This window comes from Tasmannia lanceolata, unplaced genomic scaffold (genome assembly GCF_043159265.1).
Source record: "Tasmannia lanceolata isolate RefF3 unplaced genomic scaffold, GAP_Taslan_0.1 ptg000018l, whole genome shotgun sequence".
In the NCBI taxonomy this organism is placed as follows: domain Eukaryota; kingdom Viridiplantae; phylum Streptophyta; class Magnoliopsida; order Canellales; family Winteraceae; genus Tasmannia; species Tasmannia lanceolata.
In genome coordinates this window covers 4,651,709-4,678,613 of record NW_027518695.1, presented here as the reverse complement: position 1 = coordinate 4,678,613, position 26,905 = coordinate 4,651,709, and the positions used below count along the sequence as shown (strand labels likewise).

General features: G+C 39.8%; 1 protein-coding gene across 1 annotated transcript; it reads right to left on the bottom strand.

The window, feature by feature from the left end:
- Positions 1-71: 71 nt before the first annotated feature.
- On the bottom strand, positions 72-26,322 carry LOC143850968 (protein RRC1-like). Its single transcript, XM_077360276.1, has 17 exons — positions 26,134-26,322; positions 25,679-25,767; positions 25,425-25,560; positions 25,224-25,269; positions 10,652-10,712; positions 8,249-8,386; positions 7,719-7,838; positions 7,408-7,573; positions 5,479-5,591; positions 5,203-5,274; positions 2,657-2,878; positions 2,395-2,453; positions 2,109-2,193; positions 1,793-1,930; positions 1,316-1,540; positions 382-1,220; positions 72-261 (listed from the first exon to the last, which is right to left on the bottom strand). The coding sequence occupies exons 2-17, from the start codon at positions 25,751-25,753 to the stop codon at positions 72-74; spliced, it is 2,685 nt and encodes an 894-aa protein (XP_077216391.1). The 5' UTR covers positions 25,754-25,767; positions 26,134-26,322.
- Positions 26,323-26,905: the final 583 nt, after the last annotated feature.

Here is a 26,905-nt window from a genome sequence, read left to right as displayed (position 1 = left end):
ATAACTCAATCTTTGATGATAAATATAGAGTTGATTCAATATTTTATGAATTGCAAAATATTCACTAGTTCCTACTTACGAGATGAGTGTTTGTTGTTCCCTGAAGTATCTTCAGTGGAATCTGATAAACCAAATTCCGATTGTAGCCGTCTTCGTCGAATCGCAACTTTCCTCTCAATTTCCTCTGCATTTCTGATACCTCGTTCTTCAAGAGACTCGCGGTATTCCATGAGGCCAACTTCTAGGCATCTTAACTTTTGCCTGCAGAACAATAGAAGATTCAATCCCCACCTTTACCGATAATAAAAGATTTTAACTATATATTTTGCAAGCAAACAAAGATGTTAGCTAAACATTGGAACATTGGAAGTACAATACAACCTATGCTCTTCATTCATGCCGCCATCAGGGTGAGCAGGAATGCTAGAATCAGCCGCGACTTCCAGCTCATCATCCTTACTATGATCCTCAGCGGCATTTTCACTTCCAGAGGATGAGTAGCTTAATCCGAGACCATGAGTGTCTTTCCTATTTTCATCATCACTGACATCATCCTCCCTAGTCCATTTAGAAACCGGTAAAACAGGATCGGATTTTTCTTTCTTCTTTGAAAAGGATTTCAATTCAGGCAGTAGAATTGCAAGAGTTGGAGTTAAAGGCGCCGCCGAATCTTTGCCTTGTGATCGCATTACTTCTTCTCCATGTCGATTCCATCCTGATGATCCTAATGACTCTATTGCCGGGTCTGTCTCTTTATGACCACCACTATTTGTATTCCAGCTGCCTTCATCCCTTGAATATTTACCGAAACTAGAACGGCTTTGTGTGTACCTCGTATCATCATCTCGGTCATAGCCCCTCAGCCTTTCTGCCTCCTCCAGACTAAGCAATCTTGCAACCATCATTTCCCGTCCACCGCAGAGTGATAACCCATTATGCCTGCAGCGTCTTTCAAGCTCAGTAAGGGGAAGACTTAACAACTCCTTCCTAGCTGCGCCCTTCCCCATTGCTAGTTCAGAATCTTGGTCAAGCTTACCTCCTTCACCCAAATCTTCAGAGCTGATTTTTTTTTCAATTTCCGGTGCATCCCCACAAATAGAATGAAATGGGACGACGCCTGAGTTTCCTGATCGAATAAAAGTAGCTCGTAGCCCATTCACATATGCATCTGAAAAGAGAAACCAATCTGACCATACTTGAAGAACCTTCAAAACTCGTTCCTGCAATAATATCATATGAAATGCAGAATGTCACCTATGAATAGTAGAGAAACTGGCTCATAAAAGCCTACAACAGGAAATTCCAAGTTTCATACCTTGAGGGCTTCGGCAGTGATCCTTCCAGTGATGCTGCGATACAGGTCATTGAAGCTCTCCATTATGTCAGGTAGGGTTGCCTCAAATTTCGTACGGTAAGCAGATGCATTTTTAACAGGAGCACTACTGTTATGAAGGATGTCAGAGACAAGCATAAGCCTCGCAACTTTAGTTGGGATGGGTGTTTCTTTAAGTGTCAAAGACTCAGTAAGAACCTCAACAATCTGAAATGCAAGAGAAGAAGTACATAAACTATGCACAACACAAAAACTAATAAGAGAAAGAGAAAAAAACAGTAACGAGGCTGGAGAGCTCGCACTGTCTCTTATGGGTGATAAAAGTCCACTTGGACAACATGACAGGGTCAACTTGAAGTGGCATTGAACAAACAAATTGTATCAACTATACATTTGAAACTTAGAAGACTCTCTTAAAACCTAGACAGCAAGGGGTCCGGAATTGCAATGACACTGTACCTCTCCAGCTGCATCGGCATTATCTAATGAAAACCCCATAGCCTCTTTTATTTGGCTCCTCTCCAAAGTCAAAGACCTCAGCATGTCCTCAAATTCGTCTCTCTGTGGATCTGTCAATGTACGTTCCAATTCCATGCGCTGAGGTAGAAATCAAAGTGCAAAAAGCAATGGTTGATGAGAAAAAACTATTTCTGTTACAATATGTTATGTTTAATTGATGAGAATGCATTCCATAAGACTGTAATTACATTATTCAATTCGCTAAAGAAACTGATCTGCGATAAAACAACCATCCTGCACAACAAAGACCTCTTACCCTGCTCCTTCCTGCTGCAAATGTTGTAGTAGATTCTTTCTCATGTTCTGGGCTCTTAATGGGTGGAAGAGATGGCGGGACCCATCTGGATGGAGAATATAAACAAAGCAGTGCATCAGTCAACAGGTTCTATTCGACCACTGAGTCAGATTATTCTTTCGAGGGAACTTCTAAGTGATTATTACACATGTATCATAAACTAAAGAATGAGGAGCACATTTTCCTAAAAATTAATAGTCGCAATTTTTTTTTTAGGTTGCAAAAGGAACTTCTGAACTTCTATTACCTCCCACTTCCAGTTATCATGATGAAAGGCTCTGTCCGCCATCTCTGAAGGGTATCCCCCTATATTTCCACAGCACAAGCAGTCAGTCAAATGAGCAATATGCACATACCATATGAGCAATATGCACATACCATACAATCCTTCTCTTGTATAATACAGTGAGAATGTCTATAGCATTAGAATGATGTAACAAATCTATGGAGGGATGTAGTAATGACTTTAGCATTGCATGTTCAATGGAAAGCGGTATTATATTATGTACCTGAGCGAAGGAGTACAGCCTCCACACATAGTAAGTATGCTCCTTTGATCCAAGCTCGAATAAGAAGTTAAAAAGTGGATTTCCACGACCTCTCTCCATTATTGCTTGTTCAAAAGCACATCCTCCATCAAGAACATGCAAAGCCATGGTATCAATCACATGGCGAAGGTGACCATCTTCGGGCGGGACAACCATTATATCAGGAACATTTGGAGTGAGCACCTAAGGACCAGAGTCAAGCCACCACGAAGATATATAGTAAGAATACCAAATTCAAATCTAATTATTTGTCATAGAAATGGAAAGTTAACCAGAAATAATACGATGCACATAACGATTGCTGGTCTATTTTCCTATTAATAAGTAGAATACAAGAAAAGGTATAAATCACAAAAACCATTACAATAGAGACGGCATATACCACTCTTTACGTAATCCAGCAAAACACCCAACTAGAACGAGTTGGCATAGTGAGGAATGTCTCAATTCACAAACTAACAGAAACTGCCAAAAGGAAAGAAATCCAAATCTTCAAATTATTGTTCCAGTAAACTACACACAGCAGCCACAAATACAGGTCTTGAAGCGGATACCCTGATTTTGGGCAAACATGTGATGGAGAATCAAAATGGACTGTTGGTAGAATCAAACTCCTTTGCCAATACAAGAGCAACAAAATTCGTGGCAAAATCCACTGAGATGCTGGCTAAAAAGTGATTGGGGCCATCTGACTTAGGACATAGGCATGTTAAGAACGGAAGGGGCCTATCAACATCTCAAGAGGACTTCAGGCCCAAGCAAGTCTTACCCATCTTTGGCTTACATGTGGATCTTGATGCTCAAATGACCCATCTGCAAAAGCAGTTGGTGGGAAGGCAATGAGAGGAAGCTACTGGCTGGCAAGGCTCGAGCTCTGTCAAGGTTCTTAGCAGTCTCATCCATGAGACCCCCATTCAAGCAACCCTCTCCCAGCTGTCTGACGTGTCCAATGTGCCTCCCAAACTGATGCGCCAAGTGTCGGGCAAGAGAGACCACAAGGTTTCTTCCCGTGAATCCACTCCAAGGAAATCCTATCTGTCTGATCCATCAAAGACTAATTCTCTATCTTACGCATTATCTCCACCTATGTAGGTTTCCCCACTCATTCCCTTTTAATAACTAAAATCAGTTTTATTGAGACGAAAAGATGATGTCAGGAAAAGAAATTCCTATAGTCACACTGCCTGAAGGAAAAGATGGCTCCCTAATGCGAAGGCAATAACTTGCGAAACTATCCCAGCCAAGTAAATAGCACATCATTCACCCCTCAAAGAACATTGTAGAGAAAATCATCCAATACTCTTGCTAAGGCTGCAAACTTCTTCCAATATGCCAGCTAGACACACAAAGGATCAGAGTCTAAAGAGTTTTTGATTGACTAGCTATGTTTTAGATTAATTTGAACAGTGCTTGATAAATGATAGTCCATGCGGCTCAAGCTAACAGTCCATTTTAGAAGGATCTTCATGATTATCAAGCTTACTAAGTTAATATACCAAAACAAGACAAAGACAATTCAGTTTGAGAGTTCAACCAAGTAAAGAGCAATTTTTTATATAATAGTTCACAAGTATTATAAAACTATAGTCACCCTATACACTACAACATAAACACTACTGTGCAAACACTCAGATACAAACCAAAATGAGAATGAACAACACCATTTAGTGAGTGGCTTTTACATTGACATTTTAAGGAGCTGGGAATTCAGTTTGAGAGTTCAACCATGTAAAGAGCAATTTTTTATAGGAAAACACTTTGAAAATAGGATCCTCAACTCAACTCAACTCAACTAAGCCTTTGTCCCAAACTAGGTAGGGTCGGCTCTCTGAAAATGGGAATCCGTGTTGAAAATAAAAACGGTATGGACATGACCTTTGATTTGACCTTTTTAAAGGTGCATTTATTGCTTTTATGGGGATTTGAACTCCCTTCTTTTGGGTTTTAGTGAACGTGGCTCCATTGATTGATGCCCGTTTTTCCCAAAACGGATTCCCGTTTTCCTAGCAGAGCTCTTTTTTATATAATAGTTCACATGTATTATAAAACTATTGTCACCTATACACTACAACATGAACACTTCTACGCAAACACTCAGATACAAACCAAAATGAGAATGAACCACACCATTTAGAGGGTAACTTTTACATCAACATTTTAAGGAGCTGGGGTGAAACCTGAGGTCATTGGCTGGATGCCAGCTTACCTTGACAACAACCTGTGCTAGAAGAGTAATGACACATTCATTTCATATATATTGACTGGAGAAAAAAAGGGCGGCCCAGTGCACGAGGCTCCCGCCGAAGTATTCATTAAAAGGCACAGTGAGTAACTTTTATGCTAATCAGATGAAATAAAAAACAGAAATGCTACAAGGATGATTCTTTGTTTCATGGATATAAAAATAAATAGTGCAACAAGAATAATGGCAAATTCATGGCCAGTAAATTTCACCAATGAGATAAAAGTTGACAGAAGTGGAACTCTAAATAATCCAATTGACCTACCAACTCGGAGCTTTGGTTCGTCACAGAAGTAACTGGTGGGCCATCTGGTCCAGATAAGATCACAGTGGCGCCCTGCCAAATATGCATTTTACAAGCTTTAATTGCAAATGTTAAGAAAAATTGGTCACAGCCATTATCAAATTTAAGAGAAAAGAGAAAAAGACTGAAACATTTCCAGGAAAATTCTCCTGAAAAAGTAAACTTTATCTCTAATGTCTAACAAAAAGAGAAAACAAATAGTAAGAAATATGAAGATGCGGCAGAAAGTCCACCAACCTCCTTATTTCTGATGGCCATATGTCCTGGCGGAGGGGCAGGTAGGGCCTGTGCTGGAAGAGAAACAGACTTACCCCATCCAATCTTCAACTCGTACTCATAAACAACTACCCCTGGAAAATTAACAATTTACATTCAAATCAGAGGTTTACATCTTACATTCCTAAATAAATAATTATAGATACCCAATGACACAAAGATAAAAGAAAATATCAGGTTCATGGAAAATAATTAGCAATTTTAGCTACTTCGAACTGACACAATCTGTAATTAAATTGGGTATTCTAGAGTAACTGATGGGTTGACCTGTAGCTCTGTTGGAAATTTTCATAGGTTAGATCCAAGCTTACCAAAAAATTTAAAAAAGAAAGATTAAGAAAAAAAAAAACTCTAGAACTGACACAGAACTAGTAAACCAGAGCATGCATATCGCAAGGATGCCACACATTCAAATCCTTATCCAAGCCATGCTAATAACACAATTCATAAAAAAGTTGAAAAAATATTAATTACAAAAATCATATTGAAAACCTGGAGGAACCCTATGCATCTGCTCATGCAGACTGGCTGCATATTCATCGTTATCAACACTAGCGGAGCAAACAAAATGAAAATCATCCATTCCTATGGCCCTTCCCGCCAGTTATCCCATGTCACTGAGAATAGGCTATGCCCAAGAAACATCTGTGGACTAGGGGTGTTCTAGAAGCACCAACATCACCCAATTGTTATGACCTGTTAAAATGCTCCTACAAACTATATAGAATCAACCAGGTGATACTAAATGAATCCCGTACGGCTGAGTATAGCCTTGTGCCAAGGGTTTAAATTTCGGTTTCGGTCACCACACAAACAGAAAATTTTCGGTTTTGGTAGGAAATTTTGGTGTTAATCGTGTAAAATCAAGGAAACGCCTGTAAACGGAAATCATTCATTATAGTTAGCTAAACGAAGAACAAAAGATTTCCTTCAATGGAGAGCGACTTCAAAATTTCTTGACAGAACTTGGATTTCATTGAAATAAATAGTGAAATGAAATGGGGGACGAGCCCCAGTCTTTGGCCAATAGATGCCTAGCATAGAAATGCCTTCAATTCACACTTGGGACACACAAATTTGGTAAACATTGATCCTGCCTAAATCACTTCAACATCACCATCAGTGGCATGAAAACCCCCAGCTGATCCTGCAAAAATAAAACCTAAAAAACCTAAACGAGTCCGTAATAACACCACCATAGTCAGCTATCTACTATCATCATGGACATTAATCGTAAGTTTACTACTGTCAAAGCTTAGTTTCAGGTATACAGGGGAAGGCTTACATCACACTTCCCTTTCTTTCAGGTACGGGGGAAGGCTTACATCACCCATCCTTTTCCTTAGAAGCCCGAAAAAATCAGGCATACACCATACAAATATTGAACAAGGGCATTTAAAATGATATATATGAAGCAACCATAAATTGAAGCATGCTCGGATGCTATGATAATGATGGACTGGACAACGTCCCTTACTTTTTTTTCTAATTAATGCATTTGTTTATTATTATTTTTTGAATGGCAAATGCATTTATCTATAATTGAAATAAAGTATATTCATTATTCTCAATTCTTTCCTCCCACATATGCACTCAACCACAACAATAGGATGGAGCTCTTAATGATGCGGCCCATCACATTAGGCCAAGAACAGGTGCAGACACTTAACAATTAAGTGGTACATTATATTCAGGTACTTGAGGTGTGTGGAGAGATATGCTTTGAAAGGTCAGGGCATGCGATCCTTTATTCTTTAGAGAAATATGATAAGCCAGATATTTGACGATAAAAAACTAGTTCACCAATTTGATACATGGAATAAGAATTAAGAAAAGTAGTCAGATAAAAGGCGCACTTCTACATCCTAATGACTAGACAGGTTCCCGAACCTTGCATTTCATCCTTTGCAGCCTGCCCATCTGCTCTATTCATGAAAGCAACAAAGCCACAATTTCTTTGCCGCCTCCGCTCCTCCTCTGTTCGAGGCCACATTATCTTCACACTAGCAATAGGCCCGAACCTCCCAAAAGTCCTCAACAGAAAATTCTCATCCACCTAACAAGATTCAGAAAAACATAACAATATCAGATAAAATATTATTAGGTTCCAAATGCGGGAGCAGTAACAAGATAAAAAAACAAATTAAAGATATAAGAGTTTAAAAAAAAAAAGATATAACAGTTCAAGGACGGAATTTCACCTGGGGTGAAAGATTTCCAACATAAAGATTTGTAGTTTGTGGGTCCCCATCATCGAATGATCCAGGAAGTCTTCCACTTGGATCAAAATCATCTGGTAGCTCATCAAAACGGCTAAGAGCCTGCATAAAGAATAAATTTTGGGAATTCAGAACTTCAAACTCCCATGCGAAAAATTGGTTGGTACTTGGGTAGAGTCAAAATAAACAGAGAAAAGGCCTTTTCAAAATGCATATTATTTAGGGATATTCCAAAAGAATAAAAACCAGGAATAAAATATTCTACGTGCAAATACTGTAAAACGGGCTAACAGTTGGTCATCTAAATAATTGTACATAAAAAAAGAAATTATAAAAGCATAGCAAACTATTTGTTAGAGTTCTGACCAAGGTAAGCTAGAAGCTTCAAAAAGCAAAATATCAAAGACCATATAGATAGTAAAAGGACTAACTAGGAATATTACCAACGGCTATAACAATTTGCTTGCATCAACTTCCTTTTACTGGGAAAAGAACAAATAGTAAATACTTACAGCAGGATTTTCATTATGGCGTCCCTCACGCTCTAGATTGCGCTTTTCCCTCAGCTCTTGCTCAAGCTTCAGCTCCTCCATAAAATGGTCTATATTCCGTGACTTTCCTTTCTCCTTCTCCTTCGGCTTTTCTTCCTCCTACATGTTAAACGCTAACATCAGGCTAAATTAATTTCTAACAGAAATCCAGAAAAATAAATTGGTGATTTAAGTATCATAACCAGAAAGAACCAAAGAAAATCCGAGGAAATCAATCTAGCACATCTCATCCAACAGAAAAATCATATTCTGATGGCATTTAAACAAGGCAGACGGAAAGAAGGCATTTAGCATGCAGAAGATAAATATTTTCCTCAGGAATGTAGAATAACTAGGATCCATGGTTTTAAATTTCGACTGAAATTCGAAATTTCGGACCGAAATCCGACACTGAAATGGCCGAAATCCGAAATGCCCGAAACGTACCAAATTTTGGTCAAAATTTTGGTAATTTCGGGGAATTTTCAAAAGAAAATATTAATTTTTTATTGCTTTACAAAATTTCTCGGCCCAAAAAACTGACATTTCGCGCCTCTTTACCGAATTTCAACCGAAAATTCGGGATTTCGGCTAGGTTCGAAATACGTGCCGAAACCGAAATTTCAAACCATGCTAAGATCAAGAGACACATAACGACAATGGCCAACGAAACTATAGATTTCTATGGATTTCAGTGTATCATAAGGATTTATATAAATCAAATTAATGAAACAAATCATATAGTGCCCATGGTATTGGTTGTACAAAGTGACTGCCATCACATAATCTGTAGTGTTTTATTTTCTAGTCTTGAGCAAGTGTTCCTACAATAATATATTCACATAACTACTTAAAAACGGATGCTGCTGTCCCACGAAACACAGTCGGCAACAACAAACAGTCAGAATATTTCTTTTCAAAACAAATATCCTTATGAAACACACAGTTATTACCTCCATTCAAAAAAATAAAATGAAACACATTGTTATTTTTATCATAATATAGCCGTGCCCTGTTTTTCTGTAACAAAATGACAAAAGTATTTCGTGAATGGTGATTGCTGACCCATATGAAACACAGTAGAAAATGGAAAATAGTCGGACTATTCCTCTTCAACAAAAATACCGTGGTGATTTTACATTGCACGATGGGAAGGCAAAGTTGCTATTAATAGGTGCAGTGAGACACAACTAGGCATCTGTCCAGTAGTTACCAAAAGGAACGGCATCGTTTTTATTTTTATTTTTATTTTTATTTTTTTGAATGGTAACAATGATTTTATTGAAAAAGGAGGATCAAGATGATCCCAGAAAGTACATTCTTTGTTTGAACATAACAATAATATAACAAAATAGGAAAAACTAATTATGTCAAAAAGTAGTGAGCAATTTTTAAAAAAAAATGGGATCACCTTGTTACATAGTTCTATAAATACACAAGTTGTTCAAAAACATTGAGGGAATTAAAGTCTAAACATTGACATGGAATAATTGGCATTTCACTCATCAGTTCCTAATTTATAATTGACTTACAATCACATAGTATGTTGTATGATCAAGTAAAATACATCACACACAACAAGCTATGCCACAAACGAAGAAAGCAGTTATTATGGTAGAAAGGGAGTAACAGAATAAAAAAGAACTTGCGAAGCCAAGACTGACAACACAAGTACTTCCCCTACAATGACCAGAAAGACTTCAAGTGAACATATTTATAATATGGAGGCCGAAATCTGCACTCCCTTGTGTTGTACTGAGTCCTCTCTTTATTTTACACTTTTTTCATTGAATTTTAGAATTCCCAAAAAGTTACCAACAGCCAATCAGAGAAGTTTATAATAAAGAGAGGAGTGGCAATACCAAAGCAAGGAAGCATCAGAGAAGTTAATAATAAAAAGAGGAGTGGCAATACCAAAGCAAGGAAGCACAGATAGCATCTACTTATTATCTATACAAGGACAGAATCTAGAAATCCAAGGAGCAGAAAAGATATAAATTGCTAGAGGAATGATAGATGCAAGGGCCCTCTTTATGCAAGGGCTGGGGAAGGGCCCTGGAATAGATCCACGTCATTTTCAAATTCGGTTGAGAAACTGAATTCCGTTGCACTTAATGACGTGGATGTATTCCAGGGCCCTTCTTCAGCCCTTGCATAAAGAGGGCCCTTGCATCTATCATTCCTCAAATTACTATAGCAATGAAATTGAATCAATATTAATGAAAAAAACATCCATCTAGAATTAATTAAAACAGTAAACACATCCATCTAGAATCAATTAAAACAGTATTGAATTCTACATGCACTACAAAGTAAAACTGCCCACAGTGAAAGCTTTGAGATTATGAAACTCAATTGAAACTCCAAGAAACTACAAATACTGACCTTCTTCTCAGATTCTTTTCCTTTAGCTGCCAAAGGAGGTGGTATGAAGGATGGCACATACCTGCAGAAAGAAAAAGAATGCATAAAGTTATAAGGCTCAGTGTGCTTATCTGCCATTCCCATCGGTTGCAATCGAAGGACCCACGACGAATACACACGTGTGTGTGCCATATTATGTCAGGGAGGTTCCATCACTCCCAGCAATGGCAGTGAGCACATAAAGTAATACATATAGAAGACAAAATTGAGCAGCATGTTGGCAGGATCACAGAGACAGCATGAATAATTTTTGAAAATTGAAATTGACAATTTTATTGATACTATGGAATTTACATTGGGGACCAGGGGTCCCAACTTGCAAAACATAGAATCAATTAAGGATGGCCAGGAGCATACTCCTAGACCGGCTAAAACAAAGGGAGAAAATCCGCTACAGTGAGGACCATACTTCCATGATTTGCCAACATGTCGAGTAACTATTTTACTACCCTGCCAAAATCTTCATCTAGTATCACAGCCTAGAGTGTCTTCACCACTCCCCCATTATTCCATAGCACTACCCAATGGCCTCAAATGAATCGAATCCAACAAAAAATGCCATATTGGGGAGCCTTTTAGACAAGGCTTTCCTCAAAACAGACTTGTCATCACCATTTAGATAGTCATTTAGTTTGGTCTTCTAGGCAAGTCATCAAAACCGAAAGAGACTCATCCGACTCTAGTAGATATACAACCCCGGGAATCGGGACCAGGACTTCCAGGGAGTCGTTGATCATCGAACACTCCTCCATCAGACGGCAACCCACCGCCATAATTTGGAACCGTTTTTGTCTCCATCCAACACATAATCCAATCCCCAAATTCCTGGCGAACTCCCAGAACAAAAGAGTAAGGGAGAGCCAACTTCTTAGAGAAGCTGGTCTTCCTGGATCCTCAGGGGAAGCCATTCCTACTTTAACACGGAAGCTTTCTTTATGAACAAGCATTTAATAGAACAAAAGGAACATAACTAGATGCTTTAGAGATCTATAAATCTTCTACTGGATGCAAGTCTCAAACTGTTTCATTTTGGAAGTGGTCACAAAGAAAGTATTTACTTCGTAAGAACCCATAAAACGACTTCACAAAGCAACCCATAAAGGTTCCTTCGTCCACATAATCACAACAGCTACACCCTTCAACTCTAGAAACACCCTCTAAAATCCCCACGCACGGTAAGGAATACTCCACCAGGAAGCACCTTCCATTATTTCCCCACCCAGCATCTTAAAGCAGCCCTCACAAGCGCACCGATCATACACCGCTACCCATAAAATATCAAGCACAGCACCAAGGGGAGAGATGCAAAGCTCTCTCTTACCCACATTAAACCGTCAATCATTTCTTTCAACGCGCTAACCATTAAACTTCTCCCCACCTTTGAAAATATAGTACAAATAAACAGAGATATAGGACCACCTAGTCTCAAAACTATAGTGTTCCCAAAGAAACTTTAGGTAGGTGTTGACCAATATAGAGACGGTCACTGAAAACAAACAACAGGACATCCATCTTCTCCTCCGGCTTCCAAAACCAACTCTAAACTACGTACTCCAAGAAAACCCCCACTGCACGGTCATAAGCCTTTCCCATTTCAAACTTTACAATAAATACCAAATCACATATTCGTCCCCAGAGTTGATGCCCGAGGTTGCCACATAAGCAACAAGAAGAGTTGCCTACACTTCACAAAGAGGTTAATTCAGCCAATAACCCATGAAGGCGCAAAGCTATGTAACCCTGATACACCACAAGTACAACAATTTTGGAGGCTCTAAAAGATATTACAAAACATTGCCTACCAAATTAATGTTGCGTGTGATGTCTATAATAGTCTCTTCACCTTTCTCAGGCACCAAACCACCAAAAAAGCTTTCAGTCCTTTGTAAATCTCAGAATTGATAATAGAACCCAAAAACATTGTCTATCCCTTTCTCCTTCAATAAAGTCTCCACATCTCCAGGGAAAAAGAGCCATTGTGAACTCGACCAGCCAAGAACCATATATTTGCTAAGATTAGACACCATTTTTTTTACCGTATTTTTCTTCAAAAGCTTTCTCTAATTTCTAAGTTGATTCCCTAAGAAGATCATAAAATTCCAATGCACTTAGTTTTAATCACCTCTATTTTTATATCATGTATGGTTGCTAAAGTTGTCGACAATTACCTCCAGCAACTCTCTCAGTACCTTAGATTGTGTCCCTTATGAGATAACCCATTGAGACTATTAACTCATCTCCTAGCATTTGCTGTTCTTGCACCCTTAAGTCAATGCAATCTTGATTTTTGTCTAACCTATTTCTCATGTATTTCTTATAATGTCCTCCTTGAGCAAGAATTTAAACTTGGATATACGATATTGGACACCTAAAATATAACACACACACAGATCTCTCTCTCTCTCTCTCTCTCTCTCTCTCTCTCTCTCTCTCTCTATATATATATATATATATATATATATATATATATATATATATATATATATATATATATATATATGAGGAAAGTGTTGGTGAGCTTAAGCGCCCAATCACATTGGGGCCTACTTTGTTAGGATGATCCAAAGAATTCATTTGAAAGGCCCTTACATAGATGGGGTGTGTACCAAAAATCAGCTCCATAGGATCATCCTAACCCATCCATTTGTGGAGGTCAAAATGGACAGAAATTATTTGTCCACAAATCTGCCCATTTTTGTCCTCCACAAATGGAGGGGTTAGGATGATCCTATGGAGCTGATTTTTGGTACACACCCTATCTATGATAGAGCCTTGCAAATGAATGGTTTGGATCACCACAGAAAATGTGGGACCCATGTGATTGGGGCGCTTAAGCTCACCATAAGTTTGGTGAGCTTAAGCTCACCAACACTTTCCTCTCTCTCTCTCTCTCTCTCTCTCTCTCTCTCTCTATATATATATATATATATATAGAGAATAGAGTTCCTAAGGTGTCACCTCATATAGCTTATATGAGGTGGCGCTCACAAAACATAAGGGGCCCACATTTTTTGGGTGATCCAAACCACTCATTTGAAAGGCCCTTAGATGGATATGGTGCCTACAAAAAATCAAGTCCATAGGATCATTCTAACCCTTCCTTTTATGGAGGTTAAAAATGGGCAGATTTATGGAGGTTTATACCCATCCATTTCAACCTCCACAAATGGAAGGGTTAGGATGATCCTATGAAGTTAATTTTTTGGGCACACCCTATCTATGTGAGGGCCTATGAAATGAATGCTTTGGATCATCCAAACAAAGTGGGCCCCTTATGTTTTTAGGCGCCACCTCATATAAGCTATATGAGGTGACACCTTAGGAACTCTATTCTCATATATATATATATATATATATATACATATATATATATATGAGGAAAATGATTATACGCTTGAAGCGCATGTAGGCTTATGCGCTTGAAAAGAGAGGAGTGTTCCCATTGGCTGCAAATGTGGGCCCAAAAACGTGAATAAAAATCTACCAGCAATCCCACTTCGATAAAATGTTTCCCAGAAAAAAGAGGGTTTCACCTTTAAACTTGTATTACAAAATCAATGCCAAAACTATATGTGATCTGGAAGAAGAATAACCCCTATTTCACAGACAAAGGAAACCCAAACATTTTACAAAAATCTGGAAGAAGAGCAAACCCTAACATTTCATCCATACACTATCAAATCTGGAAGATTCAAATAACATTTCACCCAGAAACTATATGAGATCTGGAATAAGATGAAACCCTCTTTTTTCAGAAAAATCTAGAAGATGAAACCCAAACTGATGGCCTCGGAAAGAAAATAAGAAATAAAAACAGATGAAAGGAAGAAGAAACCCTATTTTTTATGTAAAAAATAAACAAGAAACACTTCATGTAAACCCTATTTCAGACGGAAAAAAATAGATTAAAGGAAGCATGTACCCTATTTTCCCCAAATCTAAAACAAACCCTATGAAAGGCATGAGAAACCCTATTTTGATGTAAAAAATTAACAAGAACATCTTCATGAAAACCCTATTTAACGAAAATAACTTGATTTAGGGCTGCTAAAAAAGAAAAAAAGAAGAGATGGAGAGCAGAAGAAGGAAGAAACGCACCTGGTAGGGTTTGTCTGCCGTGGAGAAGCTCGGCCGGAGGAGAGAGATCCCCGGAGGCGAGGTATTTTCCGCCTCTGCTTGGTTTTTTTTTTTTTTGCCCAAAAGTTGACAGAGAGAGAAAGAGGAGCGTATGAGAGAAAAGAGGTTTTAGGTTCTTTTTCTTTTTTCGAGGGCACGTCCAAGACGCACCCTCCATAACGCCGCTTAATTTTTTATTCACGTTTTTGGGCCCACATTTGCAGCCAATGGGAACACTCCTCTCTCTTCAAGCGCACAAGCCTATATGCGCTTCAAGCGTATAATCTCTCTCTCTCTCTCTCTCTCTCTCTCTCTATATATATATATATATATATATATATATGTGTGTGTGTGTGTGTGTGTGTGTGTGTGTGTGTGTGCGTGTGTGTGTGTGGGAATTGCTAGCATCCATTGCAAAAGGCATTTCACGGCTCGTCTGTCGCACGTCAGACCAGCCACCTCGTGAATGGAGACAAAAGTTGTTGTCTGGATTCACGAGGTGGCTGATCTGATGTGCGACAGACCAGCCGTGAAATGCCTTTTGCAATGGACCCTACCAAATCCCTATATATATATAATTATAACATATACGTATATATTTATATGTAAAATATCTTTTGAACAAACATTGTATCAGAGTAAGGACTGTCTTGTTTTATTTAACAACCACCCCACAATCTAATACACCACCATTTGATGTAGACAATGACCGGTAATCAGAACAGCATACACTCGTTTTGTTCATATTCTCGTGTGCTAAGCAGGAGTCGGTCTTTGGTCAGTGCGCCCACAAGGAGGTTAAGACTCTTCTTACATAGACGGAAGTTTCACTTCAATAATATCCGTGTAATTAAAAGAGACTTACTTTTTTAAAAAAATTGACAAATATATTCATACCAGCAAAGTTTACAATGGGGACCAGTAGTCCCACCAGATTTACATAGTATGAATTGCCCAGGAGCATTCTCCTTGGCCCAAAAGAAAAGCTCAATACCCCTCATAGTACCCCTTACATTACCCAATAGAATCCATTGTAACGAATCCAACAAAAAATGCCATATTGTGGGGGCCACCAAGTCAAGATCGTGACCTGCCACGTCACACAGACTTCTCAACCACATTCCGAATTCGATTTTCAAAAATCCCGCTCGAAGGCAAAGAGCTATTGTGCGCCCCTAACCGTGCACGATAGCCGACCACCAAACAACACCGTCGGATCTCCGGCGGCCACCACCTCGTATCACCACCAAAATCCGGCTTCTACGTCTCCACCACAAAAGTCAACTCCGCCGGGGGAGTCTCAGACACCACCATCGTCATCAAGCTATAGCTGGCCTTCCACGGCTCCAGGTCCAGCACCCCACGGCCTTTCACGGCCTCCGGCACCTCCAAGGTTTTCCTCGGCTCCAAATCTAGCTTCACGGCATCCATGGCTTCAGATCCGACCTCCACGGCCCTAGATCCTGCCTCCACAGCCCTAGATCTAGCCACCAGGGAAGAGCCATGCTCCAGATCTGGCCTCCACTGGCCATCACACTCATCCTCAGGCCACCCACGATCTTGATTCCGAAGACCACAACCTCCTACGGTCAAACCCAGCAACCCCATTGCTAAGTCTGTCGACCACAGCCTCCCAGATCCCCCATGGCCTCCGGATCCGATAATCCATGTCCTCTACGGCCTCGCACCGCCTATAGCTGGCCTTCCACGGCTCCAGGTCCAGCACCCTACGGCCTTTTACGGCCTCCGGCAACCTCCACGGTTTTACCCAGCTCCAGAATCCAACTTCACGGCCTCCATGGCTTCAGATCCGGCCTTCACGGCTCCCAATCCAGCCTCCACGGCCCCAGATCTTGCCTCAACGGCCATAGATCTAGCCACCACGGAAGAGTCATGCTCCAGATCTGGCCTCCACGGTTTCCGATTCGGCCTCCACGGCTCATCTTTTGCCAATAATGGGAGAGACGAGAAAAAGAGGGCGAGAGTAAAAAGCAACAATGCGGAGAGACGGGAGGGCGAGATTCCAAAAAAATACAGAGAGAGAGAGGGAGACGGGAGAGAGAGAGAGAGAGAGAGAGAGAGAGGGGGAGACGAGAGGGAGAAACGGCCTCCCTCCCTAGGCGGAAGCCCTGGGGAAGAAGATTTTTTTTTCGCCTTTTTTTTTTTGCCCGGAGCTCTTGAAAAAACACCTCCACCTAATTCTATTGAGCCTGATGAGATACCAGCGGATGACTTTCATGTTGATTCTCTTGCGCCTACTGAGCTACCAGTTGATGTTGATTATGTGGAGGATGTTCACCGATCGGCACCACCCATAGCTGTTTTGTCGATCACACCGATCCATGACGAGTACATTGCCATCTTCCCAGCTTCCCTGATTCTCACGAAAGACTTGTATTTTGATGATTTGGCATGGATGTTTTCTTCCATATTCCACCGCCAGCCTTTCAGACCACTTTCATTGCTATCTCGAGCATTAGCCATCAGGATTCTTCAGACGGATTGCGCCTCGTTATGCTTCATTGGATTATTTTCATATTTGACCCAGACGGACTAGAACTCAAGGGCGAGTTCTTTTCAACCGGAGGAGAATGATGCAGATATTAGGATTTATTTTCGTATTATTTAATTTCTAGTATTTTTATTTCCATGTTATTAGTTTCTAGGATTTTATTTTCTATGTTATTTAGAATTAGGAAGTTTAGTCTTTTAGGGAATTCTTATTTTAGAAGGTTTCTATTTCTTAGGTTGCTTATTTGCCTATATATAGGCCTCTTTACAGCTTTATTGTTAACTGGGAATGATTATTGAATAAAGATTGATTCTCCCCTCTACTCTTTTTTTCTTCTCCTCTTCTGATTTCTTCTCTTCTCTCCTTAAATTCGTCTATTCTTCTCTTCTTCTTCTACTTCTCTATAAATTCGTCTCTTCTTCAAGTTATTTTCGTCACTTCTTCCCCTATTCTTCTATTTCTCTCCCCTTTCGTCTATTTTTCTTCACGATCCTGCATCACTATCACCTCATGATTAGCAATAAAGTCGGCGAAAGCCATCATATTTTGATTAAGTGCATCCAACTCTCTCCTCTATCGATCTGATTTTCATTGAGATCCCCCCAATACACCAGGGATAGGGTCATCTTAGACCAATCTCCTCCAGCTCCTCCCAAAAGGAACTTTTCTGCTCTCTCAAAACTATACCGTAGACTCCTGAGATAGTCCACATCAAACTATCGCTTAGGATTTTTAAAACTATCGACACCTAATATCTATCAGTCCAAGAGTCAAATAGCTCCACTTTTGCCCAATCCCAACCTACTAAGAACCCTCCTGAGGCACCTTCTACATCCCGAGCCATAAAGTTCCAATGGCTTTGAATTCCAATCCACTGACTACCGGCATATTCACCATAGCCCACTTCGTTTCTTGAATAAATATAATCTCTGGCTTGTGGTCCATAATTAACTCCTTAATTTGGGCCTTCTTGTCTAAGGAGCTCATCCCATTAATGTTCTACAACAAGATCTTCATGATAATCGGAGCCTTTGACCGTCGTTCCCCTTGGAGGCACTTTTCCCGCGCCCTCTTTTCTCTCTCAATTTTAGTCTACTCTGTGCCTTTCCCCTTGGAGGAATTTTTCTTGCCCCCTACTTTTTCTCTCGATTTTAGTCTACTCTGCACCACACCTTCATAATTTATCCTTGCTGAAGCCTGGCCAATTCTCTTAGCATCTCCTTTGTTCCCTCCGCACTTAAGAAATTCGATTTTTTCGGAACTGAGCTTCCATTTCTACTGCTTGTCGAAACAATTTTCTCCATCTTTCCTCTATCTTTCCTCTAAATCAGCAAATATTAGACCTAATGTCTTACTTGTTTCCAGCAAATGATTCACGAAGATGTCTAATATATTTCCCTCTAGGCATTGACACGCAAGCGGCTCTATCTCTTCCTCACTACGCAATACAATCTCCCTACTGTCCTTTCCCCCTGATTCAACTGAATTTTTGCCATTTGTGATAGTTTCTCTCCTCCTCCTCCCCCCCCAAACAATCTTTCTTCTCACTAGTTCATCCTAGTGTTGAGATTCAGTATCTGATTACTCTCGAGGAGACTAGGGTTTGGATTGGGCAGTTTTCATGAAGATGACTAATATATTTCCCTCTAGGCATTGACACGCAAGCGGCTCTATCTCTTCCTCACTACGCAATACAATTTCCCTACTGTCCTTTTCCCCTGATTCAGCTGAATTTCTGCCATTTGTGATAGGCATTGACACGCAAGCGGCTCTATCTCTTCCTCACTACGCAATACAATCTCCCTACTGTCCTTTCCCCCTGATTCAACTGAATTTTTGCCATTTGTGATAGTTTCTCTCCTCCTCCTCCCCCCCCAAACAATCTTTCTTCTCACTAGTTCATCCTAGTGTTGAGATTCAGTATCTGATTACTCTCGAGGAGACTAGGGTTTGGATTGGGCAGTTTTCATGAAGATGACTAATATATTTCCCTCTAGGCATTGACACGCAAGCGGCTCTATCTCTTCCTCACTACGCAATACAATTTCCCTACTGTCCTTTTCCCCTGATTCAGCTGAATTTCTGCCATTTGTGATAGTTCCCCCCCCCCCCCCCCCCCCCACACACACACACCATGCCAACAATCTTTCTTCTCACTATTTCATCCTGGTGTTGATCCAATATCTGATTGCTCTCAAGGGGACTAGGGTTTGGATCGGGAACTCTAAAAATGGGGTGCCAATTATACTTTGTGCTTTAATTGTATCTTGCCTTGTGCCCTGCAAATCGCCAAAACAGAGAAACAATCCAGGAAAAAAACCCACTCGGTACGAGAGTGAGCGTACCTACAAGATGCAATGATATCTCCGAAGCATGAGGAGATCTCCGAGACCTACTTTGATGGGTCGGGGAAGGCCGTTCCCCGATACAAGCAGGCACTTGATTCAAAACTAGGTGTATGAGGGCTTGCTAACTCTTCCCCTGGCTCTTGGAAGGTGAGAGACGAGGTTGGGCTTCTCATTATCTCCTCAATCGGGTCCCCTTCCACTACCTGGAAGTTCAGTGAAGAGATCATGGAAGCTAAGGTTGAGCTCCAACAACATCTAGATGACCCTCTGCCACACCTACTTTGAACCGATGGTGTTATCTTCTTTGGCATTACTTCAGCAGGTTGAAATCCAGAGAACTCTAAGAATGGATCTATGATCATCAACATCTTTGGCGGCGATATCGAAATCAGAGGGGTGCATGTACTTTCCGCCATGGCCTCATTTCTAAATGAAGTAAGCTGAAACCCCATAAGCAGGCCCCTGGCCCAAGCCTCGAAGCGAACGGGATCCCATGGGTCGGATCTCGAATCGGATGACTGGAGTGATAGCCCGGAGTGGTATTGGTCCTGATATGACACCGGAAGATCCATGCAAGCTGGGCCCACAAGAAAATCTTGAGACTGATCTACATAATGCATTGGAGAAACCATTAGCGACAGTTGTCTGGGAAATGCCACCGGCTGTGGTCGGTTGGCATTAAATACCGACAAAAAACCCCGCGCTTTGTATGCCCCTCTCCCCAATAGCCATCTGAAAAGTTTCTATGTACGGCCCCATCTCGGTCTGAGACGTTTGTCGAGTTTCAAAATCTAAAAAGCCTTGCGCCTCCCAACTAACTTGCGCCGTGCTATTGCTATCTTGCGCCTTGCGCCACCCTTCTATCGTGCACCATCGCCAACTCCACTCCACCACATCGGAGACTCTCCGCCAGGGGTTTAGGGCTCGTACCATCTTCCCTCCTCTCCACTCCCTCTATTTCTGATGTTCCTCTTCGTTTAGTCGAAGGGAGTTTTCGAGCAGAGATCCAGTGGATATCTTCTTCAATAAACACGGGGAACTTTATTCTCTATGGCGCCTCCTTCTATGCATGATCAACCAGTGGCAAGAACTCACCCCACTCTGCTGGCAACTCTTCGGAAATTTCCCTCAGTCCAAGCACGGGGAGGAATACCGTGTATTGCCCACCACGAAGCCGCCAGCATCCCCACCATTTCAGTGTACCACATCTCCATTTCTCCGAAGGGGATTTCACCTTCCTATTCCCACAAGTTTTTTATCTCCTCTGCAATTGCTGCTTCCTGGGGAATGATGATAATCTCCCATCTTGTTATCTGATGTACAAAAATCTCGTCTCGGATTCCAGAGGTATACTTAAGCCCATCCTTCAATGAAGATAGCTTCTTCGGATAGTCCTCCTTTAGTCTTCCCCATAGTCGCCAGAGTGGGAGGTGAGGGCGGGAAGCGATGCGGGAAGCGAGTGATTTAGAAAAGAGAAAATGTGGGAAGGAAAAAGAAAGAGAATTTTTGGAAAGTGTCATTAAAAGTCAACATGAAGAATGTAAGAAGCCTAGTTGGAAATGAACAAGTACTTAGAAAGAGTAGGATTGTAGTAGGCTAGGGAGGAAGGGTTAATATAGGTAAGGATCACAAGTAGAAAAGAAGACTTCACAACTAGTTAGGATTATAAATTTTATGAATTTACAGTTTCACATATTTTATTCATGTATATTTAATGTTAAGTTTTTAGAAAAAGATCCCCATAACTTCCATTTGAAACTTAAAATGAGCATTCAAGTTTTAAATGCACACTTTTTTTAACTACACTCCTAACATTATCAAAAGGAAAAGAAATATACTTTTAGAAAGAAATAATCACCTAAATAGGAAGCATACTCTAAATTAAGAGGAAACACGTAGGAAGCGTTTGGGAAGCGAGAAGATCTTAGCTTCCAAAGAGAGTTTTCGGGGAAGCGAGCTTCCCATCCAACTAAGAAGTTTCTGGTAATTATGGCCAACCCCATACTCCTCTTTTAACCCCGGGAAGGGATGGCAACTCAATCCTCTCCGTCCATGGCTCAATCTCCCCTGAACAACTTGCTCCGTCCTTTGAACCAAAGCCTCCAAAGCAATCCCTGGGTTCGTCGTACTCCTAGGGTTTGGGTTTTCAATTTGCCTCCATGCGGTCCTAGTCTACTCTCTCATTCAATCTTCGACGGTCCGGTAGGTTCCTATCGAAACCAGACCAGATTTTCATGTATTTTGAGCACTCCAATCTTCTTCTGAAATTTGTGAATCTGCATTTCGAACATATCCAGTCGCATAACTTGCCTTCTTTTCTTCTCCTTGCCACATTTCGTAGCCTTTTCTCCCTTCTGGATGTTTGCACCTCCCAAGCTTCTTCCTCGAAGTGGTTTCCACCATGAGATTCTTCATCTGCTTTTACTGGATCTCTTGTGCCTCGTTCCTCCTCCATGGTTGCCGTGTTCTCCTCTGGATTCTAGCAGCACCACGATGCCTTCTTCTCCTTTCCTCAATTATATTTGTTATTTTTTTCTTTCATTTGATTGCAGTATATCATACATCTTCTTCTTTAATTGAATTTTTTCTCGTTTCTAGTTGTGTCTCCATTTATAGACATTTGTGTGGACTGACACTCCATATCCGCGTCAACACTTGACACTCATGTCTGTATTCACAGATCATAGCAAAATATAAACCAGTTGCTTCTTCACCAACTTCAAGCTTCAATCTGGGTAAGATGAGAGGTCTTTTTTCCTCTTTCTTCTTTTTTTATTTTGAGCAAGTCATTTTTTGTATAATGCATTCACAAAATATATGTGAGACTAACGTCTTGCATTAGTTTTATATATAAGCAATGAACCTTGATGTTGGCGTATCCTTTTATTCCTAAGTGGTGAATTGTTCATTTATTTCTAGTTCATTATGATAGGCAGCTGGAGGCAGATGAGACATGGGTTTTGTAGACCTTCAATTCAGTAAATTGGCAGCAAGTACTAATGTGTACACAAATCAAGGTCAATGGTCTACCTTTATAACATTAAAAAATACCAATGTTACAAGGGCTTCATCGCTGACCCTATATGGTTTGTCACTTTGTTCAATGTTTTTTTAATGATAAAGATAAATATATTCAAAAGAAAAATGGGTCAATGGCCAGGGACCGATATGGTAAGTACAGAGCAAACAAATAAATCAAAAAATCACTTTGTTCAATGTTATGCTAGGATTCATAGCAATCCTATATTAACCAAAAAAATCCAATGTCATCCAAGCACCAAAGAAAGTTTCCATAGAGACTTCAAAGTGCCCAAAAAGGTTTTTTATTAAGATACAAGTGTTGTAACCAAGGTAGTCGACATGCTCAGGCAATCATAGAGCCAGACCCCTTGGGGAAGACTATGAGGAAAAAGAAAAGTTATAATGGGGTTGGATCCGATAGTTCTTTTTTGCATATTTAGCTTTTGTACAACACAACGAGCAAGTAAATGGATATGTTACTATTTGATGGTTTCGTCATTAGTTTTTTTTTTTTTTTTTTTTTGAATAGTACGGTTTTGTCATTAGTGTCAAATGTTTGTTGGCAGTTGACACATTGGTTGGGCCTCGTGGTAGCTTTTGTCAATAAATACTTACATAGTAATTCGAAATTGCTAATTAGTAAATTATAGAACTTCGAATTAACAAATAAGTTGTACATTAAGAGCCCTAGGAGTGATAGCCTAGGCAAAATGCTAGTCATGAACCACTGACAAGAAGTGAAAAACCTCGAGGGAATCAATGATCACACATTAAAAAAGGGAAAGGCGACTACAAACTTTACCTAAAACCTCCTCCCCTCATTACAAAAAAAAAAAGAAGAACAAGAAAAAGAAAGAAAGAAATGGCAGCGGAAGACCCACAAAGAAAAATGGCCGAATCAATAATGACACATCCCCTCTAGAAAAATACATAATTTTCACTTGAATCACACCCAATAGGAGGAGAAAATCTTGGAGGTTAACTATGCTAAAACCAAAGAAAGGGAATACTCCTATTTAGTCTTAACATGAAGAGCCCAACGAGTGATAGCATATAAGTTGTCCATGAAGAGTGGCATATGAGTTGTACATGAAGAGCCCTACGAGTGATAGCCTAGACAATTGCCTAAAACCCTAAGAATGGAATGCTAGTCCTGATCCAATCACTAAGAGACATCAAATCATTAGACTATATGAATTCTTTCTCATGAACCCCTCACAAGAAGTAAGCAACCTTGACATTAAAAAGGGAAAGGAGACTCCAGCCTTCACCCAAAATCTCCCTCACCACACCCCCCACCCCCACCCCCACCTACAAAAGAAAAAGAAGAAGAAATGACAAAGCAAAGCCCACTAAGGTAAATGGACAAATCAATAATGACACATCCCCCTTAGAAAAATGCATAAGTTTCACTTGAACCAAGCCCAATAGGAGAGAATCTTGAAGGTTAACTATGCTACAATCAAAGAAGGGATTACTCCTCTTACCGTCCAAACCTTCCTCCACACACACCCTCATCCAAAAAAATTAAACCAAAGGAAGATTCGCAATGGAAAATACCAAGAACAACGTTCAAAATCACTGTAGATTCAACCCAAATACGGGAACAAGCTCAAAAAGGATTCACAACATCAAGTCAAGTATTAAGATGATAACCAAAATGTTGAGAATAATCACAACCATGAACCTCAAAAATAAACTAGCGGGAGTAGTGCTCGACCCTATTAGATGACAGATCCCATGAGGCAAAGGAAAAATATGTCAATAATATGGGTATGCCTCCACAAGAGATCCATCTAATATGCTATCCAAACAAAATATAGTGCCGCGATGAATTTGCTATGCCTTCAATGACGCCTCTCCAAATGGAAAAGCACTTTATCAATCCAAAAAACCACCAAGCATTAAAACATAGCTCACATGGAAATGTGTCTAGAGTTGACCATATTTGATACAAGGTCTTCCCATGGCAATTGTCCCAAGGCTTATGTGCAATAATGTTGTAAGACCGAATTAGCTTATTAAGATTCTTTAATCCCATTCTTCCAAGAATCCAGAACCATTGTTCACCCCTTCCCAATTTCCCCTTCCATCTCAAAAGGATCTCAATCAGATTATTCAATCAACCGTTGACAGTGACAGGCTAAGGGGAAAAAAAAGATTCAAACAAGCGTATATGCCAAAAAAGAGATAATGTGGTGGAAAAAGTAAAGCATGGATAAATTCAGGCTCTGGGTGTTCAATATTTAGTTTGTATTATAAATTATGCTTAAGATACAATTCTTCGTGCAGTAGAACAGTTAACCCCATCTTTTTACCTTAAAAGCCAATTTTGAATTTTCTATATCGATGGAACTTAAACAACATAAGCTTCATCCAAAAAAAACTCCATAATATAATTTTCTTACTCAAATGTGAGAGTTATTGAATGTGCATTCCAGACCGATTGAATGAAAATGATAATCTGTTCTATTGTAAACGTGGAATATGGTTAACACCAAGATTCCATCTTTAAGAATCAAGTGCATTCATTTACCTACTTCCCTTCTTTGGAACAGATACCCCATCTTTGGAATTTCCACCTGCGATCGTTGAATGAATAGAAGGTCCATGTTTTTATTAATGTGCTCTTATAAGATAAAACTACTCGAATATCCATAGAGAAAAGAAAAAAAAAAAAAAAAGGTAAATCTTGAAGATGAATGAAAAGAGAAAAATAAAGCTCCCTAACACTGACCTTCATTATCAGTCTTGGGCTTCTCATTGGGATTGATTGTTCCTCCTCTAACAAAAGCCTTTGACCCAGGTCCATTATCCCCTTGAAATGACTCAACAAATTCTGCATACAAACGAGCAGTTTCGTCCTCCGCTCTCTAAGCAAGTCAACAAATGAATAAAAACAAAGAATCAGGAGCTCCTCAATATTTAATTCAGTTCTGTTTCTTAAACACCAACAACTCACAAAAAAAAACAAAACAAAACAATTCCTACCTTTTTCTTGGCCTCTTCCTCTTCCCTATGTTTCTGAAAAGGGGTTTTCTTCCGGGTGACCGAGAACGAATTCATTTTCACATAGAACGCTACAAACCCATTAGGCAAAAACCATCATAAACCACAACGCAGAACAGGAAATGCATCTAGGGTTTATCGATATAGCAATTAAACAAGCAATTCAACCTATTTCCAATATGTGGTTTAGAAGCAAAATCAACGGTAGCTCTAAAAACCCACGAACTAAAACTCATAATTAGCCAAATCCCCGTTAATAAAACACGGATCAACGGACCGAATCAAAGATGAGACAGCAGAAAATAAGTAGGGTTTTCAGCCATACCCAAAAATCCCTTGATACGCAGACCAGTATAGAGGGAAAAAAGCAGATTAGCTAGTTCGAATAAGACGAAATTAACAAAAACACATGAGAGACGAGAAATAAGCAAACGTACCCAAGGGTAAGACCTGGATTTCGATTATTTTAAGGATAGCAGTTGTACGGGCGTCCGGGAAATTTGAGGGTTTGTATTGTTAGGGTTTGTATTGTTAGGGTTTTTATGGTACGAAGGACAATTGGATTTGCAGAGGTTTGGAATGGCAATCTGAAAATGAACCGGAGACGAGTAGACACCCTCTCTTCTCACGTGTGTTTTTTGTTTTTTTTTTTTTTGGTAAAAAACTTTGCCACGGGGGAACCTTATTACCGTCAGATTAAATCTTGACGGTGGGGAAATGTGGGCCACCGCTTTACTATAAAGTTTGTTGTAGGTAAGGTACTAAGGTGAGAATGTAAGATCCTATTAGAGTTTCGATTACGACTAGTAAAAATAACCTTTTGACAGCCATTTTAAATAGTAAACATTAAAAGACAAGAAGCTTTCGCACAATATCAAAAGATTGAAGCAATGATTTCATTTCCGTATAAATATATCAAGTTGGAGGAATGGTAAGTCAATCGGTTGTAAGCCGCTTCAAAACAATCAGGATTTTATTGGATAATGTGCTTTTTAAAAAACAATATATTCACTGCTTCAGGTGTTCAACTAAAAAAGAGTTTATTAAGGCAACCCACTTAATTTTATTAGACAATGTGTTTTTTAAAAAATAATATATTTCCAATTTCTTATTTCCACTGCAAAGAAATCTGATTTTTTTACTATCAGATGCTGAATTAGAAATGTGAGAAATCCAAATTACAATGCAAAAAGGGCTGCAAATGTGAGA